Source organism: Colossoma macropomum, unplaced genomic scaffold (assembly GCF_904425465.1).
Source record: "Colossoma macropomum unplaced genomic scaffold, Colossoma_macropomum, whole genome shotgun sequence".
NCBI lineage: Eukaryota > Metazoa > Chordata > Actinopteri > Characiformes > Serrasalmidae > Colossoma > Colossoma macropomum.
The window spans coordinates 24,178,775-24,204,888 of record NW_023494791.1 but is presented as its reverse complement, the minus strand read 5'-3'; the positions used below and the strand labels follow the sequence as shown (position 1 = coordinate 24,204,888).

General features: G+C 40.9%; 1 protein-coding gene across 7 annotated transcripts in view; it reads right to left on the bottom strand.

Moving 5' to 3' along the window:
* cpeb3 (cytoplasmic polyadenylation element binding protein 3) overlaps positions 1 to 26,114 on the bottom strand; it is a 64,474-nt gene that overhangs the window by 8,249 nt on the left and 30,111 nt on the right. For 5 of the 7 annotated variants that reach the window (XM_036574562.1, XM_036574563.1, XM_036574564.1 and 2 more), the window contains 4 exons: positions 21,308 to 21,361; positions 13,826 to 13,849; positions 11,286 to 11,453; positions 9,879 to 9,968 (listed from right to left, as the gene is read on the bottom strand). In XM_036574562.1, coding sequence (XP_036430455.1) covers positions 9,879 to 9,968; positions 11,286 to 11,453; positions 13,826 to 13,849; positions 21,308 to 21,361 — 336 coding nt within the window. The remainder of the gene's footprint in view (positions 1 to 9,878; positions 9,969 to 11,285; positions 11,454 to 13,825; positions 13,850 to 21,307; positions 21,362 to 26,114) is intronic. The other 2 variants (XM_036574561.1, XM_036574559.1) reach the window with 1 other exon arrangement.

Genomic DNA, 26,114 nt, shown 5'->3' with positions numbered 1-26,114 from the left:
CGAGAGCGAGAGAGAGAGCGAGAGAGAGCAGCCTGAGACAGAGGATCAGAGCCAAACCAACAGAGGCATGAGAGGAAAGGAACACCGTGTTCTCTCTGAGAAAAGAAGAAGGAGAGAGAAAGAGAGAGAAAATGAGAGCACAAAGAAGAAAAGAGCGCAAATTATAAATTAAAGACAAAAACAAAACAAAACACTGTCACTGGCCCAGAAATCAAGAGAAGAGAAGAGACTAGAGGCAGAGATGATCAAGGGGACAGAGCTTGAAAGACAAGAGAAAAACAGAGAGCCGAGGGGGGCTCTGAGGCAGGACAGTGCTCTCACTCAGTCAGACCCTGTTTACATCATTATAACACATTCCCAAAATCACATGCACTTCTGTGTGCTGAAGCAGAGAGTCACATGTGTCCTAAAGGGGTGGGGTAGAGGGGGTGGAGGGTGGAGTGACCCTAAACTTTCTTTAACACGGCAGTTCCTTATCTGTGAGCGTGTGTTATCCAGTCATGGTAAAGCTCTTAACTGTGAACAGTAAAAGTCATGCAGTCTCAGCTAAAAGAGAACAGCTGCGCTACTGTGTGTACAGACTTTACCACAGAGCTTCAGTTACACACGCACATGCACACACACACACACACACACACACACACACACACTGTTTTGGTGTTTCAGAGCTACAGCTTCACCTCCAAACTACACATATCTATTACTGCATGACCTTAAAAGCCCTTTAACTTAAATCAGCAGCACATTCAAATGCTTTAAACTATAGACCTTTTACCCCCCACGCCAAAGTGCTTCACCAAATCACAAACTACCATCATCATCCAGCTTTAAAAGTAGAGGAGACAAGAGCACAGAAAGTTGAATATGCAGCAAAGTAGAGTGCAGCAATAACGCTCGAGTTTCACTAAAGCAGCAGGTGCTGAAACACACACACACACACACACACAGCTTCTCCTGGACAGACAGAAGCAGCATGTGGTGGAGAAAAGTGGAGAGAGAGAGAGAGAGAGAGAGAGAGAGAGAGAGAGAGAGAGAGAGAGAGAGAGAGAGAGACAGAGAGATGAACAGAAAACAGAAGCACAAAGTTATACGCAGCGCTAGGGCTGGGCGATAAAACGATAACGATAAGTATCGTGATATAACTTTTCCTCGATAGAGCAATACAACATGTTCGATATATGTTCAATATATTACACCATTCTCACACTTCCACGTTTTAGCGAAAGCCCTGGTGGCGTTTTCTACTGCAAGGAAAGCGACACTACTCTGCTGTCGCCAGGAGAGGGCGCACTTCCGGATTTTTCAACTTGATTAGAGAGGGAGGGGGCCACGAGTAAAAAAAGGGTCACCAAATATACTTTAGCAACGGCTGAAACGCGGAGTTATACAGTCCCTGTTTGAGTGGAGCGACCGGCGGTCAGTTCTCCTGTGACCGAGTGTGAGTGACGAGATCAGTGACGTAACTGTACTGTCCTACAGTGAACTCACCTCTTTACTAACATCCTAACAACTTTAGCGGCGTTAAATCAGGTCTGCAGCGCCGTGTTACAGCGCCAAACCATCATATTTTAGTATTAGTGCACTCTCGAGCAACGAAAGTGAAAGAAAGAAGTGGATTCATCTTCGAAAGTAAACTGAGGAAGCTGTGAGGCATTGGAGAGCGGGAGAGCGCTATCTTTCCAGGCTAGCTGTTTTTAGCTGCTGGCTAACTTGAAGCAGCGCTCCAGCACAACACGGTGAATTGATGATACGGTAGATCAAACGACACAAAATCACCGCTTTCAGTTTAAACATACCTAAAAGGAGGACTCTGTTTGACTGGTGTGAGAGATTCACACTGCAGATAATGCTTTTACACAGCGAGCGTCAGATATACTGCGGTTCACCCCTTAAACTACTACGATAGCATAGAGAAACCTAGTCGTCGCTAGCTGGTGTCTGAATACTGTGATATGCTCTGACATGGATGTGGTAGGAGTGACAGCAGTGACCTACCGAACCGAGTTGACGTCGTTGAGAAACTAAAGAGTTTAGCTCTGTTGTTGGCCACTTGTTTAGCATTTGTAACGGGGTAGCCGAGCGCTCGTCACCAGACAGCTGAAAATAATCTGTTTTTTTCTTAAATCATGACTATTACAAAAATTGCAGCTGTGCTTTTCAAGCTGATAAAAACAGCTCAGAAACCTTCTCCCACTCTTCCATGGCAGATTAGTAAAATGTTCCACTGTTTGCCGAGTGTTTGTCATGATCGGACCATAAGTGATAGTTTAAAACCACAATTAACCACCCAGGAGCAAAATCAGCCTTCAAACGTGAAAGAAATCATGATTTGACATTTATCACGATATGTATCGATATCGAATGATATGAATTTTGTTTATCGTGATAACGTTTTTGGCCATATCGCCCAGCTCTACGCAGTGCTATCAGGCCCTAAAAAGACAGTGCACTGTGACAGACTCCCTGAAAAACACAGAACCACACTGACAAAGTACAGACTCAGTGAGAACAGCCTGGTGATATTAGAGAACAGGCCTGTAAATGAACAGACTGCTGCAGCAGTTTAGCAACAAACTACAGATACAAACTAAATGGTATGACTACAGGTGATACGCACGGCAGAACTTGGTTAAACCTAGACTTGGTTTGCCTGTTTTTGTATCACATCCATATTCTTAAGCTGCCTCTTACTGAGCCTTAACTGTCTGTTCATTCATCAATATGCTGTACTGTGCCAGCCTTGTTCACTTTACTTTGTCTGGAAAACTAGAGCCTGCCCAACAGTTGGCTGATGACATCAGCCGATATTTTTGACCTGAGGTCAATCATACTGACAATTAGCAGAATCACCAGCAATCCATATGATCTGCTGCAGCGATGTGTCGTTCATAAATGAGTCAGCTCTTTTATGTGATCACTGGGAGCTGACAAGCACTGAGGAGCTTTTTTTTTCAAATGGGATCTTATGATGCCGTAGCTGAAAAATCACACGACCCCCCCACTGGATCTCCTTGGAACATTTTGGTTCAGTCCCCGCATCATGCCTAAACCTGCTGCTTGTTGCGTTAGTTGGGTTCTGGTTTTGTTCTTGGTGGCTTGCATGCAATTCTTGCCTTTGTTTGTTGTTGATTGGTTTGCTCTTCCGCTTATCTTGTGCTCGCTCCCTCTCAAAATTAATCCTGTGAAACTACTTATCAACATCAGACATATATTTTTTAAAATTAAGACATAATGCAATTTGTTAATTTTTTTAATTAAAAGATAGATTCAGGTTTTACTGAAAAGAAATAATTGATATTACTGCTAAATGTGAGGAAAAAAAATGCTACAGTGCTACTGAATGAAGAGCTGTTTGGGAGCCCAAAGTCGGCTCATATCTGAGAGCTGAGCCAGTTGATTATTGAAGACTCTTGTTCAGTAGATCACTGCTTACTTAAAACTGAAAGAGTAGAAAACTGAAATCTAAAATATGAAACAATAAAATGATGCTGGCCAATATTATTGGAATTTTTAGCCTCTTAACATTTTCAGAATGGTCAGGCCTGAATGAACGAACAAATGAACGAATGAATGAACAAATGAATGAATGAATGAATGAATGAAAGAAAACACTGTGCAGGTTCTAAGTACTTTTAAAGAAAAGAAAAGAAAAAAAAAAACACAAAAAACAAAGTCGTGCTTTGGCAGGAAGATCCATATCTACTGCCAAAATATGAGTGAGAGTGAGTGACCCACCCAAACACACACACTAAAACAAACACAATAAACAAACAGGATTGGTAAGAGAGTGTCAGTCTCACAGCTGTAATTGTGCCAGGGGGAAAGTGTTGTATGTTCAGCTGACATTGATTAATGTGATGACAGCAAAGAGGAACAGAAACAAACGTTTTGCCTTCCTAATGCAAACATGTGCATGTGTATACACACACAGCAAACAACGTACATCTGCTAATCATTTAACATCCCTTGACAAGACTATTAGAAATAAGAACAGAAGTCTACAAATGCTCTAAACAATCTAAGAAAGCACATTTACACAAGTACATTTTCCTCAAAAGATACAAAAAAGCATTAAGTATATCACCTCAATAGAAGCTGCTCTGAAATCCTCTCACAGACTACCTAATAATGACACTCCATGCTACAGACTACCTAGTAATAACAACTATTTTGATCCCGGGTTACAGACTACATAATGATAGCAGTAATGTCAATTCTATGGTATAGCCACCTCAAAAATAAGGTCAACAATTAAAAACAGCCATATTATCACTGTTTGGCAACATTAGCGACACATGGTTAAGTCACAGGGAAAGGCAGCTCAATAGAACATGTACCGCCAGGTAGCGTCAGTAATACAGATCCAGCAGTCCAGAGGCACGCTGGCACTAACTAATGAAACACTACAGATAATTCTGACTCATCTGGAGAATTTACCATTGCAAACTCATAGCAGGTCCTGTTAGAGCCACCAATGCAGCTATGCAGGTCTGGAATCGATGGCATCTTTGATAGTACCTTTAGATCCAAGACATGCAACACATTCACCTGGATGCAGAACTAAACCACACCAGAAACAACCATTCAAAACACTATAGCCTGAGTATTCTACACTGAATATCCAGAATTGTCTAAGGTTTGAGAGCACATAGCAAAAGTGATCTGTATTTTGTCTTGCTCTATTTTAGAGCCAAAAAAAAGTTCCATGGATTTACAGCTATTATTGAAAATCCTAATTATTTTTTAATTGTAGTTTTAAAGTATAATGAACAGGCAGTTCATTATGTGAGGAGAATCAATCACACACACACCCACACACACACACACACACACACACCTTCTAAGCCGCTTATCCTTCTGGGACGTGGGGAGCTGAAGCCTATCCCAGCTGTCATCGGGCAGAAGGCAGGATACACCCTGGACAGGTCGCCAGTCCATCACAGGGCAGACAGACATACATACACATTCATTCACACCCAGAGGCAATGTAGCATGTCCAGTTGGCCTGACTGCATGTCTTTGGACTGTTGGAGGAAACCGGAGTACCCGGAGGAAACCCACACAGACACGGGGAGAACATGCAAATTCCACACAGAAAGGACCCTGGGCGCCGGCCAGGGAATCGAACCCAGGCCCTTCTTGCCATGAGGCGACAGCGCTACCCACTGCGCCACCATGCCCCCCGAGAATCAATAATTTCTGGATAAAATAACAACATCATGGATAAAATAACAAATATAAAATGCAGGCTCAAAAAGAAAGTCCGGCTCCATGTTTAGGTTTTGAACGCAAATCAACATTATACTGATGAAGACATGACGACCATAGGAGATTCATTTATCTCTTTGGCAGACAACACACTTGCAAACATCATCCACATTCATCTGCTCAGGGAAGTGGTCAGAAGCACAAGCGATGTTACGAAATGTCCCTTCACAACCTCTAAACTTACATAGTGAAAGGAAATGTGACAACTGAGTCACATTTAACAATTCATAGCTGATAACTGACAATTATATCAGTCAGTAAAGCATTATTAAATGAAAACTGTTGGAGTTGGAGTCAGTTATCTGAACTTTTTTTTGCTTCTTAAAATAAGGATGGGGATAAAATTTTCATATGAGTCAGACCCAACTCTATTCCTGTGTGATACCATGCTGTAGCCCCCTGCAAAACACTGAGGTCTGTATCTTCAGGAATGATTCAAGGCACTATAGACCACAGGCAACACACACACACACACACACACACACACACACACACACACAGATGCATTCACTCACACTGAAATTGCACACATGCACAAACACTCACCAGAGTATCAGAAAACCATATGGGCAAGCTGTGTACGGCTTCTTGCCCGCAAGTGTGCAGAGCCACACTATGAGTCAGCGGTAAGCTGGAAGCAGTTTCATACAGGCTCAGAGACACAGAAGCTCGTTTTACGCTGCACTGGGTGGAGAGTGACCAGCATCTTCCATTCGCTAAGCCTGCAGGCCTTTTTAATATGGGGAGAGATTGATGACCACTGGCCATGACTCCCACATCTGCTGAGGAATTATTACTACGGCTGTGCGATATGGACAAAATACCTGCTACATACTGCGGCTGCAATATGACCTGAAATATATTCAAAACACATTGCGAACTCTTGATGCAACATAATCAAAAACTGGCCTGTGTTCTTTTGTGCAGTCATTTGTTTATTTTGTGCAGACCTATTAATGAATGGGAGAGAATGAGAAGTCCACACACAATGCACACATAATCACATATACATCTACAGAGTATGTGCGCACACACCCCAGAACTCCTGGTCCAAGAATTAAAGGGCTTGTCCTGCAAACAGGCCTTGCTCCAGAGGAGGACAAATGGGGGGGTGGGGGGGAAATGGGGGATGTTACTCTTTCAACTTCCCGCTCTGTCAGTTTTGGACATAATGATTTTGAACACTCTCCTCTCCATCCATTACAAATAGCTACATTAGTTCTTTAAGAGATTTTTATTCTGCCTGGTGAGGTACTGTAGTATATTCGTATGTAATGCTTCATGCCCTCCTTGGATAAAATCCCTGGGTGTGCAGACTACTTGATTTGACAACTCTTTTCAGCTTGAGAAACTTAACCCCTTTCCTAAACAGTCTTTCCTGTGACTGTCCAGTTGTAACTTATCTTAGAACAATCTGCCACAGCGTTGTACATGGGAAATTTATACAGCATATACTCAAATGCTCATTTACTAAACTGAAGACAGCACAGTTAAAAAAGCTGGATTAACATTTCGCCAGACCACATTGTCTATTAATCCCACCAAAACTCTTTAGATTTAGTGTGGATTAGTCTCGCCACTCAAAACAACAGTCAACAGTACTGCCAACAGTAGCCAAGGGGGGTTATTGTGTTTTATCATCATTATGCGTTTGGGCCACTGCTGTTTCCCCAATTTCACTCAAATCACCTGAGTAGCTGCAAAGAATGTTCTACTCAAGTTACTCAGCACAATTTCATACCCCCTCCTGCACCCCCCATTTATTCTGCCCTGCCACTGTACAGAAGCATTGTAAAGTAATAGGGCACCCAATGCTTGACTAAATCAAAAAGATTTTAGAGGAATAATTCAGCCAAAAATGAAACTTTCTTCCTTACTCCAAATCATCAGCCAGGAGATGTTTGAAGTCCTACATTTGGTTCTTTAGTTTTGCGCTATGAGGCTAGCTAACAAGCTATGGAGGCCTATATTCAGTTTAGCACTGAGAATGCCTGAATCTCCACAAACTCGCCTCAAACCGCATTGAGCTGTTATGTAACACAGACTCACTTATGTGGTTTCTGACACTGTGCATCATACTTAGTTAACACGCTTAGGCACAACTCTATGATACAGTGGACTGGCCTGCTGTCAGCTTCCCCCCCCCTCACAACATCACACCCTCTCAGATCACACTGACTCCCCTACAAGGACACCAACGTCTCTGAACCGGCCCCGAGCACACAGCTATTTTAGCACTGTGTTTTTGAATTCCAAAAAAAGGAGAGAGTGATGAGAGAGATGGAGAGAAGGAGCAAAGGGTGGAAAAGTAACTGGCAGAGTTTTCAGGCCTTCACCAGATGTAGTATATTACCCTCAGCCTAAGGAATGCAAGTCACTTCCAGGCCTGCTTTAATAGTTTCCTTGATATGACACATGCAGTGGTATGAGGATTTCGGAGATGACGGAGGTTCCAGTGCAGGAGCCCAGCTCTGATCACCTGTCCAACCTAAACTCTCTCTGGCTGAAACACACAGCCGCAGACACTTACTTCTTCCAGATAACCACACAAACACTCTCCCTTCCAGCTGCGCCTGCTGTGCATGTGTGTGTATGTGTGTGAGAGTATGTTTTCTGTCTATCCAAGCATGCTTGAGTAGATGTGCCTGAGCATGCCATTGCCATGCGGCAGGTTCTTCTTATTGTTGACAAAAAACGATTATGGTAAGCACATAATGAGCTCCCAGTAAATTACCAAGCAGCTCCTCAGTCCCCCCAAGCATGCAGTTTTAACAATTACAATTTAACAGAAACATCTGGGGAACTACATAGTATATTCAAAACATTTCTGAAGCAAAGACCACTGTACCAGTAAAAGTACAGCTTGGCCATTAAGCAACCACTAAAATTCAGGTTTGAATCCCATCTACGCCAGGTGCTGTAGGGTGTCTAGCCGAGTGTTTCGACCCACTGCACTATTCCTTGACTTAACACACCTAATCCAGCTCATGAAGGGCTTAATAATGAGTTGGTACAGGTGTGCTGAGTCAAGGAATAGTTAGAACTAGGAGTTTCACCGGGAGCAGTACTGCAGCAGCAGGATGACAAGCTGGTCTAGTCTCATTAAGGAAGTCATGAGTTTCAGTCAGGCATCTGCATGTTGTCATGGCATAGTTCTGCATTCAGCACCACACTCTGAAAGTAATGCAGCACTTAGCAGTAGCCAAACAAATGAGATGGTAAGAGTTTAGATGGTAGAGTTTAGTGAATGTTATGGAGATACAGGATGGTCTGGTGCAGAGGTCTTCAGGACCTGAAAATGGATTCAAGGTCCAGATTTGAAGTTTATAATCACCAGTAAGTGACACAAGGTAGTCAATCAATCAGCTTAGTTAACTATCAGTGAAATCCAGCATCGCAAACTGGATGTAAGGTCTGGCTTTGAATACCTCTGGTCTAGAGCAGTGTTTCTCAACAACGGGGCCGAGGACCACAAGTGGGCCTCAAAGCACCCCTTGGTGGTCCTTGGAGCTCTATTGAGGGGGGGCAATGGCTCGCAGAGGGCCTGTGATGGCACTTTGTCATAAAAATCAGTGAAAAAATGATTGACTTAATAAAAAAAATACATAAAATGCTTTCAGTTAACAACATTAATACAAGTCCCACATTAACAGTGCACAAAAGCAGCTTCATCATTTTTGTACCTTTGCCTCCAGAAACACCTGACCTTTCAGTTGTCCACTCGCACTAATATTCTGCTGATATTTCATGTTCACTGATACACACCACGTATTGCAACAGTAGGCCCCCACATATCACTGTGTTGAAAATTTCCCAAAAATGAAATTTTAAGCAAAAATGTTGAGTTTTGTTTTCTTGTGGGCCTTAATGCTTTCTAGTGATAAACAGGTGGGCCTTGAGGTGGAAAAGGTTGAGAACCTCTGGTCTAGAGAATGCAGATGCCTATGTCAGCTCCCAAATCCCAATATACCTGAGCCAAGTCATTAAAGAGCAATGTAAAATTATAGAATAACATGGAAAAACATGATCTGGTATTCTTATTATGTGCTCTTTTGGTTGTTGATGAGTGCAGACAACAGCAATGTCTTTTCACCAGCTAATCCCCACAAAGGGTTTTGTGGTAAAGCAGATTTAAGGCAAACAACGTAATGATGTCGAGCACAAACTAAGGGACAAAGCTTAAAACCACCAATATATTTTCATGTGCTAACTTGGCTAATGCTGGGTAGGCACCAGTTTCATTCTTCTAGCTAATGACTGCAGCAAGCTGACTTATTTAAACAATGCTATAGTTAACTTAACCAATGTCACTGTAAGACTAGCTCATGTTAATGCTGTTTGGACAGGGTCTTTCCATGACTGACCTAGCTAGGATTATCATGATAAAAAACAGCCTTTAACCAAGAACCCTGGAGGAGAAGGGAAAACAGTCAAAAGGTTGTTTGGGTTTCTCTTCAAGAACAGTGAATTTCAGGTACAGGTGTACTGGGATCTTTAGAGCAACATATGCGGATGACCTGATGGGACTAGACTGACAAAGATTGGTGCGGAGGGACGGTCGGCTTTGGCGGATAGCACAGCATGAGCAAGTAGTGTGTCACTGTCTTTACCTTTAGGAGGAAAGTAGGACTTGCTTTCTGCCTTATGGGGCCAGTCCACCACCAAGTGTCCATAGCGACGAAAACTGTTGGTGATCTCATCTAGAAAAGGAGAAAAAAAAACAGAAGAATTCAGGACAAAAACAATGATTACAGACATCATAAAGGAAAGTGTATTACATCATCAGTCACAGCTATAGTTCCTATTGGAACCATGTCCGGGACACAGGGTGTGTTAGACTTTCCTGACCAACGTTCAGCATTTTTTTATTTCTGACCTCATTGTGTTGTGAATCTTCCAACAGGCCAGGAGCCACTACCAGACTTTTTCCAGTCTGGGTGTGTGTTTAATAATGGCCTCATTTCACAGTCTGTGTACTAGATTCCCAGAGCCCTGTAGTCTGTGGCACTCTTCACACTTTTTCAGTGAAAAGTATCACATCTGCTGTCAGACATGCACGGTCTGCTCACTGCCACCGAAGACATCACCAACGGCAAGGAGCCAACGCACACATGCAATCACAATAACAGCTGCCATGCTCACCATCACAGAAACAAAGCTACAACTAAAATGTTATCAACACTGAACATATCAGGCGTTCATTATTATCAACAAAAAACACAATGTGCCTTTAAAACAAACACAGTAGTCGGCACCGCTTTATAGAGGTTTTATGAAAGGTTTAAATTTAGTCAATTAATGGTTGATCAATTAATTCACTGTACAAGATCCAAAGCAAGAGTGTGTGCATCCCCCCTGCATTGGGCACAGGTGCAGGACACAATTGAAGATCAAGCAATCAATACAAATAGATGTCTGCACACCGCAGATCTCAAAGCCCTCTTATTAATTCATATATAATTCCAACATTTCGACCTTCAGAAAAAGAAGAGAGCTTTTTTTTGTCTAATGACATGCAGTGTGGACATCCATTTTTATTGATTATTAATTGGGTCATAAACACCTTAGAATCATAAATAAACAGTTGAACACAAATAAAAAGGGCAACAGTGCCATGTTATATATGATGAATACGAATATCTGATGAAGCTGACAGGTATAATGTTCACTGATAGAGAAGACAAAGTGAAATAAATAACCAGTAAAATCTGAGGTTTAACAGCACAGATAAATGCAGGCTCACTATTTGGCAAGCAACACATCACTGTTGTCTTTTTTACTCATCTGTTATAACTGCTTACCTTAAAATCCTTAAAATATTTATGACCTAATTAATGACCCTTAATAAAAAAAAAATCATTCATAAACCCTTTCAAAGTGTAAAGTGGTCAAGTCAATCAAATCCCAAAAACCTTCGAATGGAAAATCTTTTTGATTCTTCAAAAATCAAATGGAAAATCATTTTATAAGTACACTTTCTTTGTGTTTTTTAAAGTCATGGTTGGTTTGCCGTGTACCTTCATCGATGTCTGGAGGCAGTCCACCAACAAAGACCTTCCTGGAGTAGCGCTCCATTCTCTCACCGTTCTGACAGCGAGTGGGTGAGTTCAGCCCTGGGGTCAGGGACTGGTCACCATGAGGGTCATCAAGAAAACCATCCTCGAAAGGAAACAGTGACGAGCGACCTGGAGAGAGAGTGCGAAAGAGAGAACGAGAGAGAGTAAGAGAGAGCAAGAAAGAAAGAAAGAAAGAAAATTAGAGACAGACGGAGAAAAAAGAAAAATGACATAAGACAGAAAAATTTAAAAAAGGGAAGAGCACAAGAAGAAGATGAAAGAGGATGCAGTTAGAAAAAGGAAAGAAGAAAAAAAAAAACAGAATTTTGGTTATTAATTTAATCTAATTTAAAATTAATTCATGGAATCATTTGAAATAACAGCCAAGAAAGAACTTTGGCACAAAGAGCTACTGAGGTCTTTCCAAAAGCATCATTAGTGAGCTCTCAGATTTATTGGCCTCAAATATATCAAGAAACGAACATATATCCCCCCCTACACATATGCAAACACACCCCAACTACAGCTGGGTCAGATGCCAGTGTGCTGAATTAGTTTAGATGGTTAATTTCCTCCTTATTGGGGACTGCTGGCTTTCAGAGCAGAAATCTTCAATTGAAGAAGACTTCAGAGCTCTAAGCTAAGAAGAAGAATAGGGGTATTTCAGAAGGGCCAGTCTCTTGAGCTTTAGCACAAGCCAGAAAATCAGAAGAACACGGTTTGGCTCAATTTTGCACATCAAAAACTGTTCTGCATATCAAAGAAGAATTACACAGAGAGTTGGGAAATTGGGTTACGCCAGGAGTCCAGTATTAATGTGAAATGTGGGATAAATGAAAATCTTTACAAGCTTCTAGCAGCCATGTAATAAAATAAGACACATAAGACAGTAGACCAAAGCAATATAGCAGAGTATCAAACATGTTAAGGCTATCATTAAAATGATTAATGTAAAACCAAGACCCATAAAAAGGTGGCATGATGTACAACAAAATGAACATTTAGACAAGCTCAGTGCAGCTCAGAGCATTGCATCCTGTCCTAGTTTGTTTTGTAGGGGGGGCTGATTTAGCTTAGAAAACCATTTTAAAGGAAAGAAAATCAGGATTGACATCAAAAATTCATTAGTTAAATAGAACCCACTGTAGCAGCTTTCTCTCCACGTCTTTATGAGCAGGTGTCAAGAGGGGGAATGTGTTCAACAATGTTTCAGGAATGTTCTAAACTACCCCTGGTCCTGGAGTACCCATAATCTGCTAATTTTGGTGTTTTCCCTGCTCTAATACACCTGATTCAACTAATCAGCTCATTAATAAGACCTTCTGGTATTTCAAATGGGTGTAATAGTGCATAAAAAACACTTAAACATGCAGGACAAAGGTAGACCAGGATCAGGTTTGGGAACGTATGTTATAAATTACAAGGTCAAGAGACTCTTCCACTGCAGAAATTAGTCAATTACAGCAAAGCTTGTTCTTATGATCCACTGCAAACGTTTTAGGATGAAAACCATGGTCAAGTCAATGTGCTTTCATGATTAAACTTGGGATGACAGGCTTAAGAGATATGACTGGGCTCAACTTTAAGGTTCATCTTTGAGAAATTAAGACCCGATTTGGTCTTTTTGGTGTGCACATCAAATGAGGGTAGTGCGCCAATATTAGCCCATTTCATGTGCATAAGGACTAAGGCTGGCCCAAAAAGCAATATATAGGCTTTTTGGTATTTCTGAACATGTATTTGAATACTCATTCTCAAAATCACCCTTAAAAACAATATTATTTGATTTCATAATGAATCATAATTTTATGTTCATTTCTGCAGTTGCAAATATACCCAGCAGAAAGCAACAATATATTAGTAGTCAGGCTGAAGCCCAGCTGCCTGCGTGCTGTATGTTGCTACAGAAGCCGCGATTGTTGCCCTCTTGTACAAATATAGCTTTTACAAGTCACGTAGATGCAACTGACTAATGCTTCTTAATGGCTTTTGCTGAAGGAATGTACTTTTAATAGTTTAGACTACAAGTTTTGTGGTTATAAAAGAAAAAAAGCTACCTACGTAATACTCGAGTATTCAAACTATTCGGGCCAGCCCTAAAAAGGACAGATCACAATGCACTTTGTTAAACATGAAAAACACAATGACTCAGAAAATAAAGAGAGAGAATTTGGCAGCAATTTTCTTCTCTCAGAAAGGAAACCAAAAAACATTCAGGCCCTGTGTTAGGAAATGAATGGTTAAAGCCTCCTTTCCACCCACTTGATTATATGTATTGATGAAAATATAAACTATAATCCAGTAAGAAGAGACAAGGGCATGAATTAATAGGACTTCATCCAACCACAGCACAGATGAGGCAGACATTCGGTCATCATCATCCCCCCCACCCCCCCACCCAAAGCTCCACATCCACCCTCATACACAGACAGCTAGCAATTTAGCTTCAGCAAGCCCCTTCATTTCCGCAAGCACAAAACAGAGAGACGGCAACGTGTTACCTCTTCTGCGACCATAGTTCCTGGCTGTTCGGGAGCACACAGGGAGGGAAAGAGAGAGAGAGAGAGAGAGAGGGAGAAAGAGAGAGAGAAAGAGAAACAACAGGGGAAAGGGAGAGAGATAGAGCAGAGCAGAGGAGAAGATGGACGGACAGACAGACAGACAGAGACAGACAAAGAGAGAAAGGGAGAAAGACAGACGTGGGTTTGGTGGGCAAACAATGTGAACAGTCACTAAGGCAACAGTCTGAAAGCATAGGCCGAGCTGTGTGGACTGGGGTGGGTCAGAGGTCAGAAATCGCCAGCTTTGTCCAGTCATGTTCACTCTGTCCATCCTGAACATGGATAAATTATCAGACTTCCACAACACACATTGGAAAAGTACTGACCTAGGACCTGCATCATCTCCTAATGCAGAAGCCCAGTTCCAGCCTTGGGAATCCCTAAATACTCTAGAGCTTGTCCGACATGACCTGACTATTCATCTCAGGTGTGGTTGGGTTCGGACAAAATTTCTAAAATCTGCGTTGGGTTCAGAGATCATTTCTCAGGCACTCATCAGGTTCGAACAACATTTCTCAGATTTGAAGTTTTGGACACCATTCCTCAAATATCTCTTGGGTTCTGGCATAGTCTCTCAAATACTTGTATGTTTCAGAGGTCATTTCTCACATGTGTGTCTGGTTCAGAGATCATTTCTCTGATATTTGTCAGGTTTGGACATCATTTCTCAAAATATATTTTAGGTTTAGACATTTCTCAGATATTTGTCAGGTTCAGACCCCATTTCTTGAATATTTCTTGGGTTTGGTTCAGCTCCAAGTATCCCGTTTGGGTTTCTCACAGCCCATCTGTCACCTTAATAGACTCTGGCCTGCATTTACAGCTGCTTTAGTTTTCCCTCATCCTTTATTTGTCCTGCCTATTTTTATTACTTTAAAGCAATCCGGCACAATGGAGTCACTTGTGCAGTTGGCACCAAGGCACATGAGGCCACCAAAATGTGAAAATGAATGTGAGTGAAGCAAATGGCAAAGGCAAAGGGCAAATTGGTTCAGGAGAGTACGGTTTAGCGAAGCCAAAAGAACATTCGTCATACGTCTGGAAATCATTTGACATGGTGCGTGTTAAGAAACCAGAGGGGTTTGTACAGTGTAAAAGCTACAAAACCATCAGAAATGTTGGGAATTTTCTTCCATCTGTGGTGGGCACTGGTCAGGCCTGGACAGGAATTTGTGTGTTTACAGACGAGGTTGGATTCAAAAGTTGGTGATGTGGGTCAAGTTTGATCAGACGCATAATGTTCTTGGGTTCTGTTAAGGTTTGGATGAAAACCTCATTCCCAATCAATTATCATTGTTATACTCTTCTTATATTTGTATATTGTCTGCTCTGACACACCGGGCTTGGCTGAAGATGACCTCATGAGCCGAACAGGTGTTAATACAGCTGTTTTGAGCGTCATCCAATCTTTACATGAGCTGCAGCTGCTTTTGTTTGAGCCATTTTGAACAGCATTTGTTTTTCTATATGCACTTGAACAGTTACTCCACATCCAGCCCAAATTTAGACAATAAAGACAGATAACTTGTTGCATGTGTGCTGCTGTTATGAAGCTGATTGGCTCAAAATGAAATATAAATGACATGTGACCCACTTTCACCCTGTGGTTAGGCCTAAAGTGTTGCATTATGCACCTAGCACACATTACTGTGTGAGACAGACACGTCACCCCTCCTCATCACCTCTCACCTGGAGCACAGGAGTCATTAAGGTAGAGATCTGGAGAGCTCTACACAAACGTAGATCATTGCTGGTGGCTCTCTACCCACTAAAATGGGTAAGAGGTTCTACAGACACATTCCAAGAGTTCATTCACATTTCTGCAGTGGAAATGTTGCACTAATTCAGAGGAAACACTGGTGGTTGCCGTCTGGGCTGACCCAACACTTATGGTCTGGCACCCTCCCACTCCAACACTGAGGCCAAAGGTAGGCCTGCATAAGAGCAGATAAGGAGAGACTGCATACACATTTTGCATTTTGCATGTGTACAGAGGCTCAAAGCTAAAACCCCATGATTAGTAATCTACTGCTATTCCAGGAGCACAGGCGCTGCTGGTCCAGGAAATAGTAGTCTTGTCCAGTGTCTAGGATTCATTTAGTGCTTTCGTTCAAATCCATTACACCTCCACATTCTCCAGGCAGTTATGCTAAATGGCTGCTTCCCACATGCCTCACATTCTTGCCTTTTCCATCCTCCCTAGCCCAGTCCAACATGAGCATGAAGGTATTGTACATGGAGCCGCATTCACTTTGTTCTCACAGTCAGGTTTAGGTTTTGGATTCTGTTGAATTTTTTGGTAAAAATTTGCTTCCCATTTTCAAGGATTCTTATTTTCATGTTTTTACTATTACATTAAAATCTATTGTATAGGTACAGAAATAAGATTCTATCCTTTCTTTCCTTAAATTTTTAACTGATTCTTGGTGCTACATATGGCCTTTTAATCCTCCATAACACTGAAATTAGGTACACGTTTGTTGCTGTTACAAGTGAACGGCTAGACTTCTACTCTCTCTTCATCTGGCGAGTAAAAAGCACACAACGCTACCTGGTGTACCAAAGTAGAAAAGTTCAAGCCTTTACTGCTAATACTGCATTGAAGAATGGATTAAAGGATGGCATAACCATGTCAACACGACTGACATCATGCACTCAATTCCATGTAAAATTATTTTTTTTAATATCACAATTACAATTCGACTACGTGCAATTTTCAAATTTATTGAAGCTTACATTAACAACAGTGTTATGGTAAAATTTAACCTAATAATGTGGAGCCTGTAAACTGACAGTAGATGTGTTTGGCCAATCAGAAGCAACCAAATACCCATGTCATATATGCATGGCAATACAATCACAACTCACTGACAGTCTGGGATACAACATTCAGCATTTAACCCTCAAGCCAGAAAAAATTAATATGCTCATTTTCTTGGCCCAAAAACAGGCCTGGACCTTACATTTTTGTTCCAAAATGCATCACAGACCATTTACAAGAATGTTCTATTTTCATTATTTTTTCCCCTAACATTGTTGGGACTGGGTTTTACACTACAAGAAATATTAAAGCTGTACTACAATTTACACCATCTTTATTAGAGGAAAATATCATGTTTTTTTCATTATACATCAGCTGTTCTTGTCAAAAACTTGTCTTGTATAAGTGTTACAAATGAATATACAGTGTTTGGAATGAAACTATTCAATTATAGAAAATAATTACAATATTAATCGTAGTCACAATATCTGTCAGAAAAATAGCAATTAGATATTGTGCCCAAATCATTCAGCCCTGTTTGAAACCCTTTCCCCTTCATTTATTGCACTACCCCGTCCCCACGTCATCTCAATACAAGCCCATTCCTTCACTCTGGCCACCCAGCCCCAGCTTCAACAGTCAGCTGCAGCAGCGTCATCGCATGTGTCACATTATCCTGTAAGAGCCCAGCGGGGTGGGTGATAGGCCTGAATAAAGCTCATGCTGAGGCTTCTAGAACAGAGTTTCCAATGAGCTAAAGCCTCACACTGGGAATCTCTCTATAAACCCCCTTCAACACAAGCCTGTTAGAGACCAGTGTAGAGAGGCTCCAATTGTGTGACATTCTCACTGCTGGAGGACAAGACCGACTCCAGGCTGCAGCATCCCACATTTGGGGCTATTCACTAAAAGGGTCTCTGTGTGCCTTGCTGCTAAGAGCAGACATGGAGACGTCTGACTGGAAGAGGTCAGGGGGTCTAGAGTGCCTAGCAACAAGAGGGAGACGGGAGAGAGACACAGCAGACATGTGTCTTGTGAAACCATATTAGCCAACCTCACTGAGGGACGGGGGAATTCGGTCCAAAGTTGAAAAGTTTCATAGGGTGGCATTTGCTTTGGGCCAAACGGTAGAAGGTTAAGTTAACCTGCTGGAAGTTTCTGTCTCTCTGTGTGAGAATAATTGCAGTTACAATTTAAGAGGCATAGCAATTAGTAGAAAATGTAGCCCTGAGCTTGATCTCGGCACAGATTTAATAACAGTGATGTCGCAGCTACAGTATAACTGGAGAAAGTTATAGAGAACTTGAGAGTTCTTGAAATGATACTGAGGGTATAACCTTTTTCTTTCCAGAATAAAATAGCATATTTCAGTGTATGACAACTTGATCAGCCACTAAGATTATAACTAATAGATACATTAGAAGTGTTTAAAAGAAATTAACACAGTGTTATTCTTTTAACATGGCAATAAAAAAAAAGTTTTTTTAAGCTAGCTTTTTGAGAATGTGCAGAAAATCAAGGCTTTTCAATTTGACATTTTGAACCTAGTCAAAAAATATCACGGTTTCATGGCATTAAGTGACCATTTAAAAACACAACGCAGACAGGTGGAAACTAAAGGAAAAACTACAAAATACTAACATCTTTAAAAATACAACAGCTTTAAAAATAACATTTTTATACTTTTTATCATTTTAGATTTAATCCCCTACAAACTGTCCCCAACAAATTAAATTGTTGCTGTATATCACAGCCTCAATTATTTCAGGTTTTTTCTGACATTGTGTTATCGACTGTGTTGTATATATAAATTATTTTCAAATCTAGATTAATAGGGGTTTGCTGTGTTCTATGGTGTGCCTGGAAGCTGCTGGGTCTGATAATGATGTTCACGTAGAAAAATGTGTGTGGAGGACTGTGAAGATGGCTTCTCTGGTCTGTTACATGATTAGGAGGTTGCAATTTAAAACAGGCTGAGAACCACTGGTTCAAGGAATGTGCAGGAAAATTTAAGTGTAGAGCCTATGTATGAATTTTCCTGTACTTTACCGGAAACTCTGTACTTAAGACCTGGAAATTCCAGGTATTGGAATCTTGGCGAGCAAGGGGGATGTTAGGCCTGCATTTTTGTTAAATTATGTCAATTTGTGTTCTTATGGTATGCATCAAAAAGGGAGAAAAAAAGGAGAGAGATGTGACAGGCAGAGGGTGACAGACATGAGGTGAGAATATAGCTATTTTGTAGGCAGTGGTGTGAGACGAGAAGCAAGGCAAGAAAGCTTACAATCACACTGCAAGTCTTTTTCAGTAATAGTGCTCTTTAGACTCGTTACACTTCTATTATGCAGTGTTCTCATACATTAAGAGCTCCACAATTTTTTAATAAATGTGATATTTAGATGAAGTAAAAAATCATGAGCTTTTATGCAGCTCGGAGTAGTAGTTTTTAGTAATTTACCAACCAACCAGTTTAGACCAATTAGTAGAACTATTGCATATTTAGGTTGGAATTCTTGTGGTGATACTGCATTGTAATATTGTTGCATATTTCCAAAAGCAGGTTCATAGACCCCAAAGAAGGCCCTGTTCAACCTCTGCAATTTTAACCCAATGTTACACCCCTGGTGTAGATGTGATAAACACATTTTATTAAGTATTTTAATAACAATCAGTTAAAAAAAGGTCATAACTAACTGTGAAACCTGTGGCACTGTAGCAAACCTAGCCTAATTATTATTTCATTATGTCTAATTTCGCCAATGCGTATCTGCACATTAGATCACAGCCTTTACAAATTCTATGGAAATGTAATCTGATGGCCCACAGACCATGTGGCAATACTCCAGGTGAAAGCTTTAGTGCGAGTAGTTCTGAAGGCGTGGTGATGGGAGGAAAAGAGTCACCGGCTCAGCTCAGCCGTTTCCTTCATTCCCCTACTGTTCCCACTAAACACCAGCCCCAAACCAAACTGCTCCAGAGCCAGGCCACAAAAATCTCTGTCATCAAAGCTGTGGCTTCCACTCCTGAGAGAAGCCTCCTGGAGCACTCAGTCAACCTGTTCCAAGACAACACCGACGACTGCAGCTCGACAGAAAACTACTGCATACAGCAGGGATACACTACCCTTCAACAGCCTAGTTACTAGGGCATATAGAATAACAAAAAAAGTAAAAATTCTTTGTTATTTTTATTCAGTAACTACACATAAATTTAAACACTATGAACTACACACCAAAGGGTATGTTAAATATTTAGATTTCAGGAATTTTGAAAACAACAAGGTATTAAGTGACAATGTATATTTCTATTTATGATTATGGTTTTGTCAGCTTACCTGCCTTTGATCAACACTTTGGAAAACAAGGCATTTTGGATATTAATTTTATTAACTTAGAGTGGAATTCCAGTGACTGTTAAAAATTTCTTTTTTTTAATTTTCGAGAAGTAAAGTCATTGAGAATGGTTTGGTGTGAAATTATAGAATAACTATATATATATATATATAGAATAACTATATAATTATAAATCCAAAAAAAATGGTTTCCATGGGGACCATATTGCCTTACAATGCCCTGCATGTGTCCCTCCTCCATGAATGCATTAAAAAAATTTCAAAACTATTGTACAACGATGTCTCAGGCAGCAGGCAGCGTATTAGTGTAATAATTTTCTGTGAGGAATTGTTAAGATTTTTACATTTTATTAAGATGTATTTTATTTTACCAAGATGTTATTAAGATTCTTAATGCTTCACATCGTTCTCACATCTATACTTTAGAATCATCTACAGTTTTCATTCTGGACACAACCACAATTTTTTTTTAACTTCTTAGTGTCCTACAAATCATTTGAAACCTGAGAAGTTATACAGATTTAACAAATCAGATTAATTTTATACATTTATCTGCAACTAAATTGGTTTTATTTTGGTTTTACAGAGAACACTGATTCCAAACCATTGAACAGCGGTGAACTTTAAAAACCTGATAATAAAGAGTGCAGAGGGCACACAGGCTTGTTGATCAAAACTCACTCTCTTCCTGGAACACACCCCCACCCCCCCTCACCCCATGAGCTTTCCTCCCTGTTTGTCCCCCATGGCCATACGGCACCTGTTGAAGGGGACAGCGTGAGTATATAGTCTTTCAGGTCTGTTATTTTTAGGTGATCGCTGCTCATGTGTGGAGACTACAGTGCTCCATGCAGCTTGCCAGCACTACAACCCCCAATATACCCAGAAACACTCAGCCAGTGTGCAGCACTTGAACTATGACAAACACTGCGAGACTGGCCACAATCAGGAGGTCAAGTCATTGGCCTATGTCAGTTTAAAGCAACAGGCCAGAGGAAACCAGACTTACAACCAGTTGTTCTAAAGAATGAGCACATGAAGCTGGATCGAAAATTGGTGGAACATTAGCAAACACTGCAAAATGCTCAAAAGACAATTCAAACTTTTCTAAGTTAGAGGTAGGCTAGCTGAAACAAAGCATGCCATAGACACAGAGGTCACTGAGAAGAAGTATAACAGAACAATAATCATATTCATAGTCAGGCAGTGCATTAAGACTAGCATTATATTATTAGCAAGTTCATATTTTACTACAAGCATGTATGCTTCTGTGCGCATTCAGTCTGAATGGAATGGAAAAAACACTTACTCAGTGGCATTATGTGTTCTGCTGCTGGGTGGTGAAAGTTCAGACCCATGCGTCCTGGAGAAACACACAAGAAAAAAAAATACATGAGGATTAATACTGAGATAAGACAAAGCAAGACACACACCGACCATTTCTGCATCTCTAACCACCACTTACAGTTCTATCTATGTGCTATATGAAGCCACAAATTTGGTTACTATAGCATATTCCACTGATTTCAAGATGAGCAAACCACCCAAATGACCATTATACGTAGAGGTGGGCGATATGGCAAAAACAAAATATTACAATATCAGAACAGAAAAAAGCCCCAGTAGTGCTAGATTTAAGAAAAAAAAACTGTCTAAAGCTGTGCTGTAAAATCCAATTAAACAGGACCATTATGGGAACTGTGGGCCAACAGCATTATCTAATATTTTTCTGCCAATATATCATATTAAACTAGTGATTCACAATAATACTGGAATCTTATTGGTATCAGCAGACATTTGCTTTTAAATAAATAAATAAATTGTCTGAATCAGACAGAACTTTGAACCGATATTTGATGTATTTATTGTGCTCTGGAAGAGCGGAACATTTAGGTGAAGCTGGGCTTCTGCACTAAAATGTCTGCATATTATTTATTTTACTGCATGTAACCCTTCAGAAATAACTGTAATATTTCTTCATAATCTTAATTCCGGTACATTTCATCCCAATTACTACATATTTTTAGCACAGTAGCCCAACATTACCTAAATGTTCTGTGCTTCTGGAGTACAATAAACACGTAATCAAATATGAGTCAAATCTAAGTATCTGTCGATTTCAAAATGATTCGGATACCCCGTGCATCCATACTGATTATGCTCACTTTGGAAAGAAACATATAGTTGTAAGTAAGTACTGACGATATCCACGATATGCTCAGAAAAGAAAACTGTGACATAATGTATCACGATACAATAGTATCTCATCGACGTGACGCTATGAGAGAGAAGGCGGCGTAGAGTCTAGCTCCGCGGTGCTTTGTGATAATTATCCTTTTATTTCCTTTAGAACAGTCTAATTTCATATGTTCGCTTTATTTGTGTAACACTGAACGGGTATGATGTCGAAACAACTGAAATCCTCTGCTTGTGGGGATATAAAGAGACATTTGAGGTCGCATGGCCCTGACTCCGGGACTGAACAAGATGGCGCTGGTCCAGCGTATACAAGTAATGAGCCTCAAGATCTGGGCTTGGATATCGCTAACATCTACGCAACGCTGAAGAAAATCGCGGACGACATGGCTGGCCTCGAAGAAATACGACGTACTACGGCTTCGGTAGAGACAAAGCTGTCGTCCCTTATCTCAAGAATTACTGAAGCGGAGAAACGGATTGAATTTCTAGAAGCGGCGGAGGAGTCAAAGGTAATCCACTGGCCACAAAAACAGAGGTAGACCAACTGAGGGACAAGTTGGTGGACCTGGAGAATCGCAACCAGTGAAACAACCTTCGTTTCGTTGGTATTCCCAAGGGCAAGGAAGGTCATGACATGGTCAAGTTTATGCTTGAGCTGATCTCTGAGCTTTTGGACACTGTCAATAGGCAGCTGGAGATACAACGGGCACATAGGGCTGGCGGTCCTCGGCCCGATATCGGGGGAAAGGCCCAGACCAATACTAGTGAAATGTCTGAGATGGGGAGATCGAGACTTTGTGCTGCGAGCCGCTAGACAAAAGGGCAAATTGTGTTGGGCCAATAATCACATCATGATATTCCCGGACTTCTCCAGAGTCACGCAATTGAAACGGTAGCAATTCAGAGTGTGCAAGAAGATGCTTCATGCGCGGAAAGTGGGCTTCGCAATGCTCTACCCAGCAAATTTAAGAATAGACACTAAAGAGGGATACAAAATATTCGATAGCCCACGAAAGGCTAAGACCTTCATTGAATCTATGGAGTAGTAGGTCCACGGGACAGCGACGGAGGCATAGGAGGCAAGTGGCTTTGCTCTTCGGACTGAATAGAGGTGGGAAAGAACGAAAGTTCGCCGTTTGGGTATTATGGTTGGTAAAAGGATTAATAAATAGATATACCCCATATTGTTATTCTTTTAGTTGAAATTGCTTTTAATTCCTCTAAGTTATATTTCCCCCTCTACGGATGTTATATTCAGTTCAGATTTTGTGATAATTTCAAGCATTATAAGACACGATTATCAGATCAGACTAATTTTATAGCATCACCGTTGCTGAGAAGCACTGCCTGTCTCAAGAGGATGTGTCATGGACTCTTCACATTAAGGGTGGGACTCGGAGAGCAGTGTTCGAGTTCAAGCGCTACTGCATTTTGTGTCGTGTTAACGGGGGAGCTCTTTGTGTCGGTGCTAAAGCATCTTATAGTTTGTCTGGCTATGGTCTGGTTTGCCGCTATTTTCTTAGACTGAGTACAGGGTGTCTGTGCACTTAGGTAAAATATGTATCACCATGTGGAATGTTAACGGGCTGGGTCCACCTGTGAAGCGGAAGAAACCTATAAGTTCTCTAGGACGTGAAAAATACAACGTAGTATTTCTGCAGGAGACACATTTATCCCCAGAAGAATCAGAAAAACTACGGTTGGGTTGGACATGTGTTCCACAGCGTGGGATCTAGCAAGAGTAGGGGAGTGATGACATTAATAAACAAGCAGTTACAATTTAAATTCTGTAAACAGATTAAAGATGATAGAGGAAGAATTCTTATTGTTGTAGCAGAGATAAAGGGGCAAAATATGGCTTTGGTTAATATTTATGCTCCTAATCAGGATGATCCAGCCTTTTTTGCAGATCTCGAGGGAAAGATACATGCAGCAGGGGTACAGAATATTATCCTTGGGGGAGACTTCAATTTAAGGATTGTGATCTCCTAAAGCCGGGTTAACTGTCCAGAGGATGTGCGAAACTCTAGGGTTAACTGATATTTGGTGAATCATGAATCCATCTGGGTGTGACTTCTTTTGTCTCATCAGTCCATAAAATATATTTTCGGCTAGATTTTTTTCTTAATTTCAAAATCATTGGTTGCCTTAGCATCCAGGTGCTCTATTGGTAGTATCTTAGTCTCCAATCATGCTTGGGTGAGATTGGAATTAATACCCCAGAATGCCAGATGTCAAACATATAGATGGAGATTAAACTTGTCGCTTCTTCAAAATTCAGAGTTTCGAGAGGCTTTAAGAACACAAATTAATTCTTATCTTGAGATTAATTTGGCTTCATCGCCTTCTACGGGGGTAGTTTGGGAGGCTCTTAAGGCAGTTCTGAGGGGATATATTATTCAGTATGCCTCACATATTAAAACGCTAAAGATGGCAAAAATGTTACACTTGGAAAGCAAAATTAAAAAGCTTGAAACAGAGTTGAAACATCAGGTTTCACATAATAGCTTGAGGGAGCTAACTCATTTAAAATATCAGTATAATAGTTTATTATCCCAGCAAGTAGAATTCTCTCTTTTCAGGGCAAAGCAGACATACTTTGAGTCAGAGGATAAGGCAGGGAGATCGCTCGCTAGATATATAAAACAGAAAGAACTATCATGCATTATTCCTGCCATTAGGTCTCCAGGAGACACCATTTTAACTGCAACAACAGATATCAATATGGTTTTTAAAGATTTTTATGTTGATCTTTATCAAATCAACTTCTGTCTCCACGGAGGAGGAGGTATCTAGTTTTCTAGAGCCACTCAGACTGCCCAGACTGACAGAGAAGCAAAAACAGGGCCTGGATTCACCCATAACAGTAGAAGAGATTATTGAAATTATTAGGGCCTTGCCTTCTGCTAAGGCTCCGGGACCAGACGGTTTTACTGGAGAATTTTTTTTAAAACCTATGCTTTAGAACTAGCCCCACTCTTGCTTGACATGTATACGCAGGCTTTTGAAAAGGGTGAACTGCCCCCTGCTCTGTCACAAGCACTGATTACCCTTGTTCTTAAGAAAGATAAGGACCCCTGTGAATGCAAAAGTTATCGTCCAATTTCTTTAATTTCATTAGATGTAAAAATTTTGTCAAAAATTCTTGCAGTCCGTTTGTGCAGAGTGATTACTTCTTTAGTACATATCGATCAGGTGGGTTTTATTCATGGCCGGTCCCCCGCTGATCCTGTTTTATCAACATTATGTAGGCAGTAGCTGATTCCCATTCTACAGTTGCTGCTATTTCACTTGATGCCAAAAAGGCATTTGATATGGTGGAATGGAACTATCTATTTAAAATACCTGAGGTGTATGGATTTGGGAGTGTCTTTATAAGGTGGATTAAGCTATTATATCACCGACCTGAAGCAGCTGTGCAGACTAATGGACTAATCTCTAAGTATTTTTCTCTTGGTAGAGGAACAAGACAAGGGTCACCGTTACCTCCCCTCTCGTTTTGTTTGGCGTTGGAGCCACTGGCCGCGGCTATAAGAATGGATGAGGATTTCCCAGGAGTCTCTGTCGGGGGGTCAATACATAAATTGATGTTATATGCTGATGATATTCTTTTGTTTGTATCAGACCCAGGTAGATCAGTCCCTAGTTTGCTTAGAACCATCAGTTCATTTTCTAAGTTCTCAGCATATAGGGTCAATTGGACTTAATCAGAGGCTCTTCTTCTGACTGCCTATTGCCCAAAGTCTGCATTTCAACCAGGGCCTTTCCAATGGCCCCAGCAAGGTGTTCGATATCTTGGCATTCTGTTTCCCCGGCAGTTAAAGGATCTAGTGAGAGTAAATTTTGACCCATTAATGCAAAAGATCTCCTGTGATATTGACAGGTGGTCTTCTTTGTATTTGTCTATGATGGGCAAA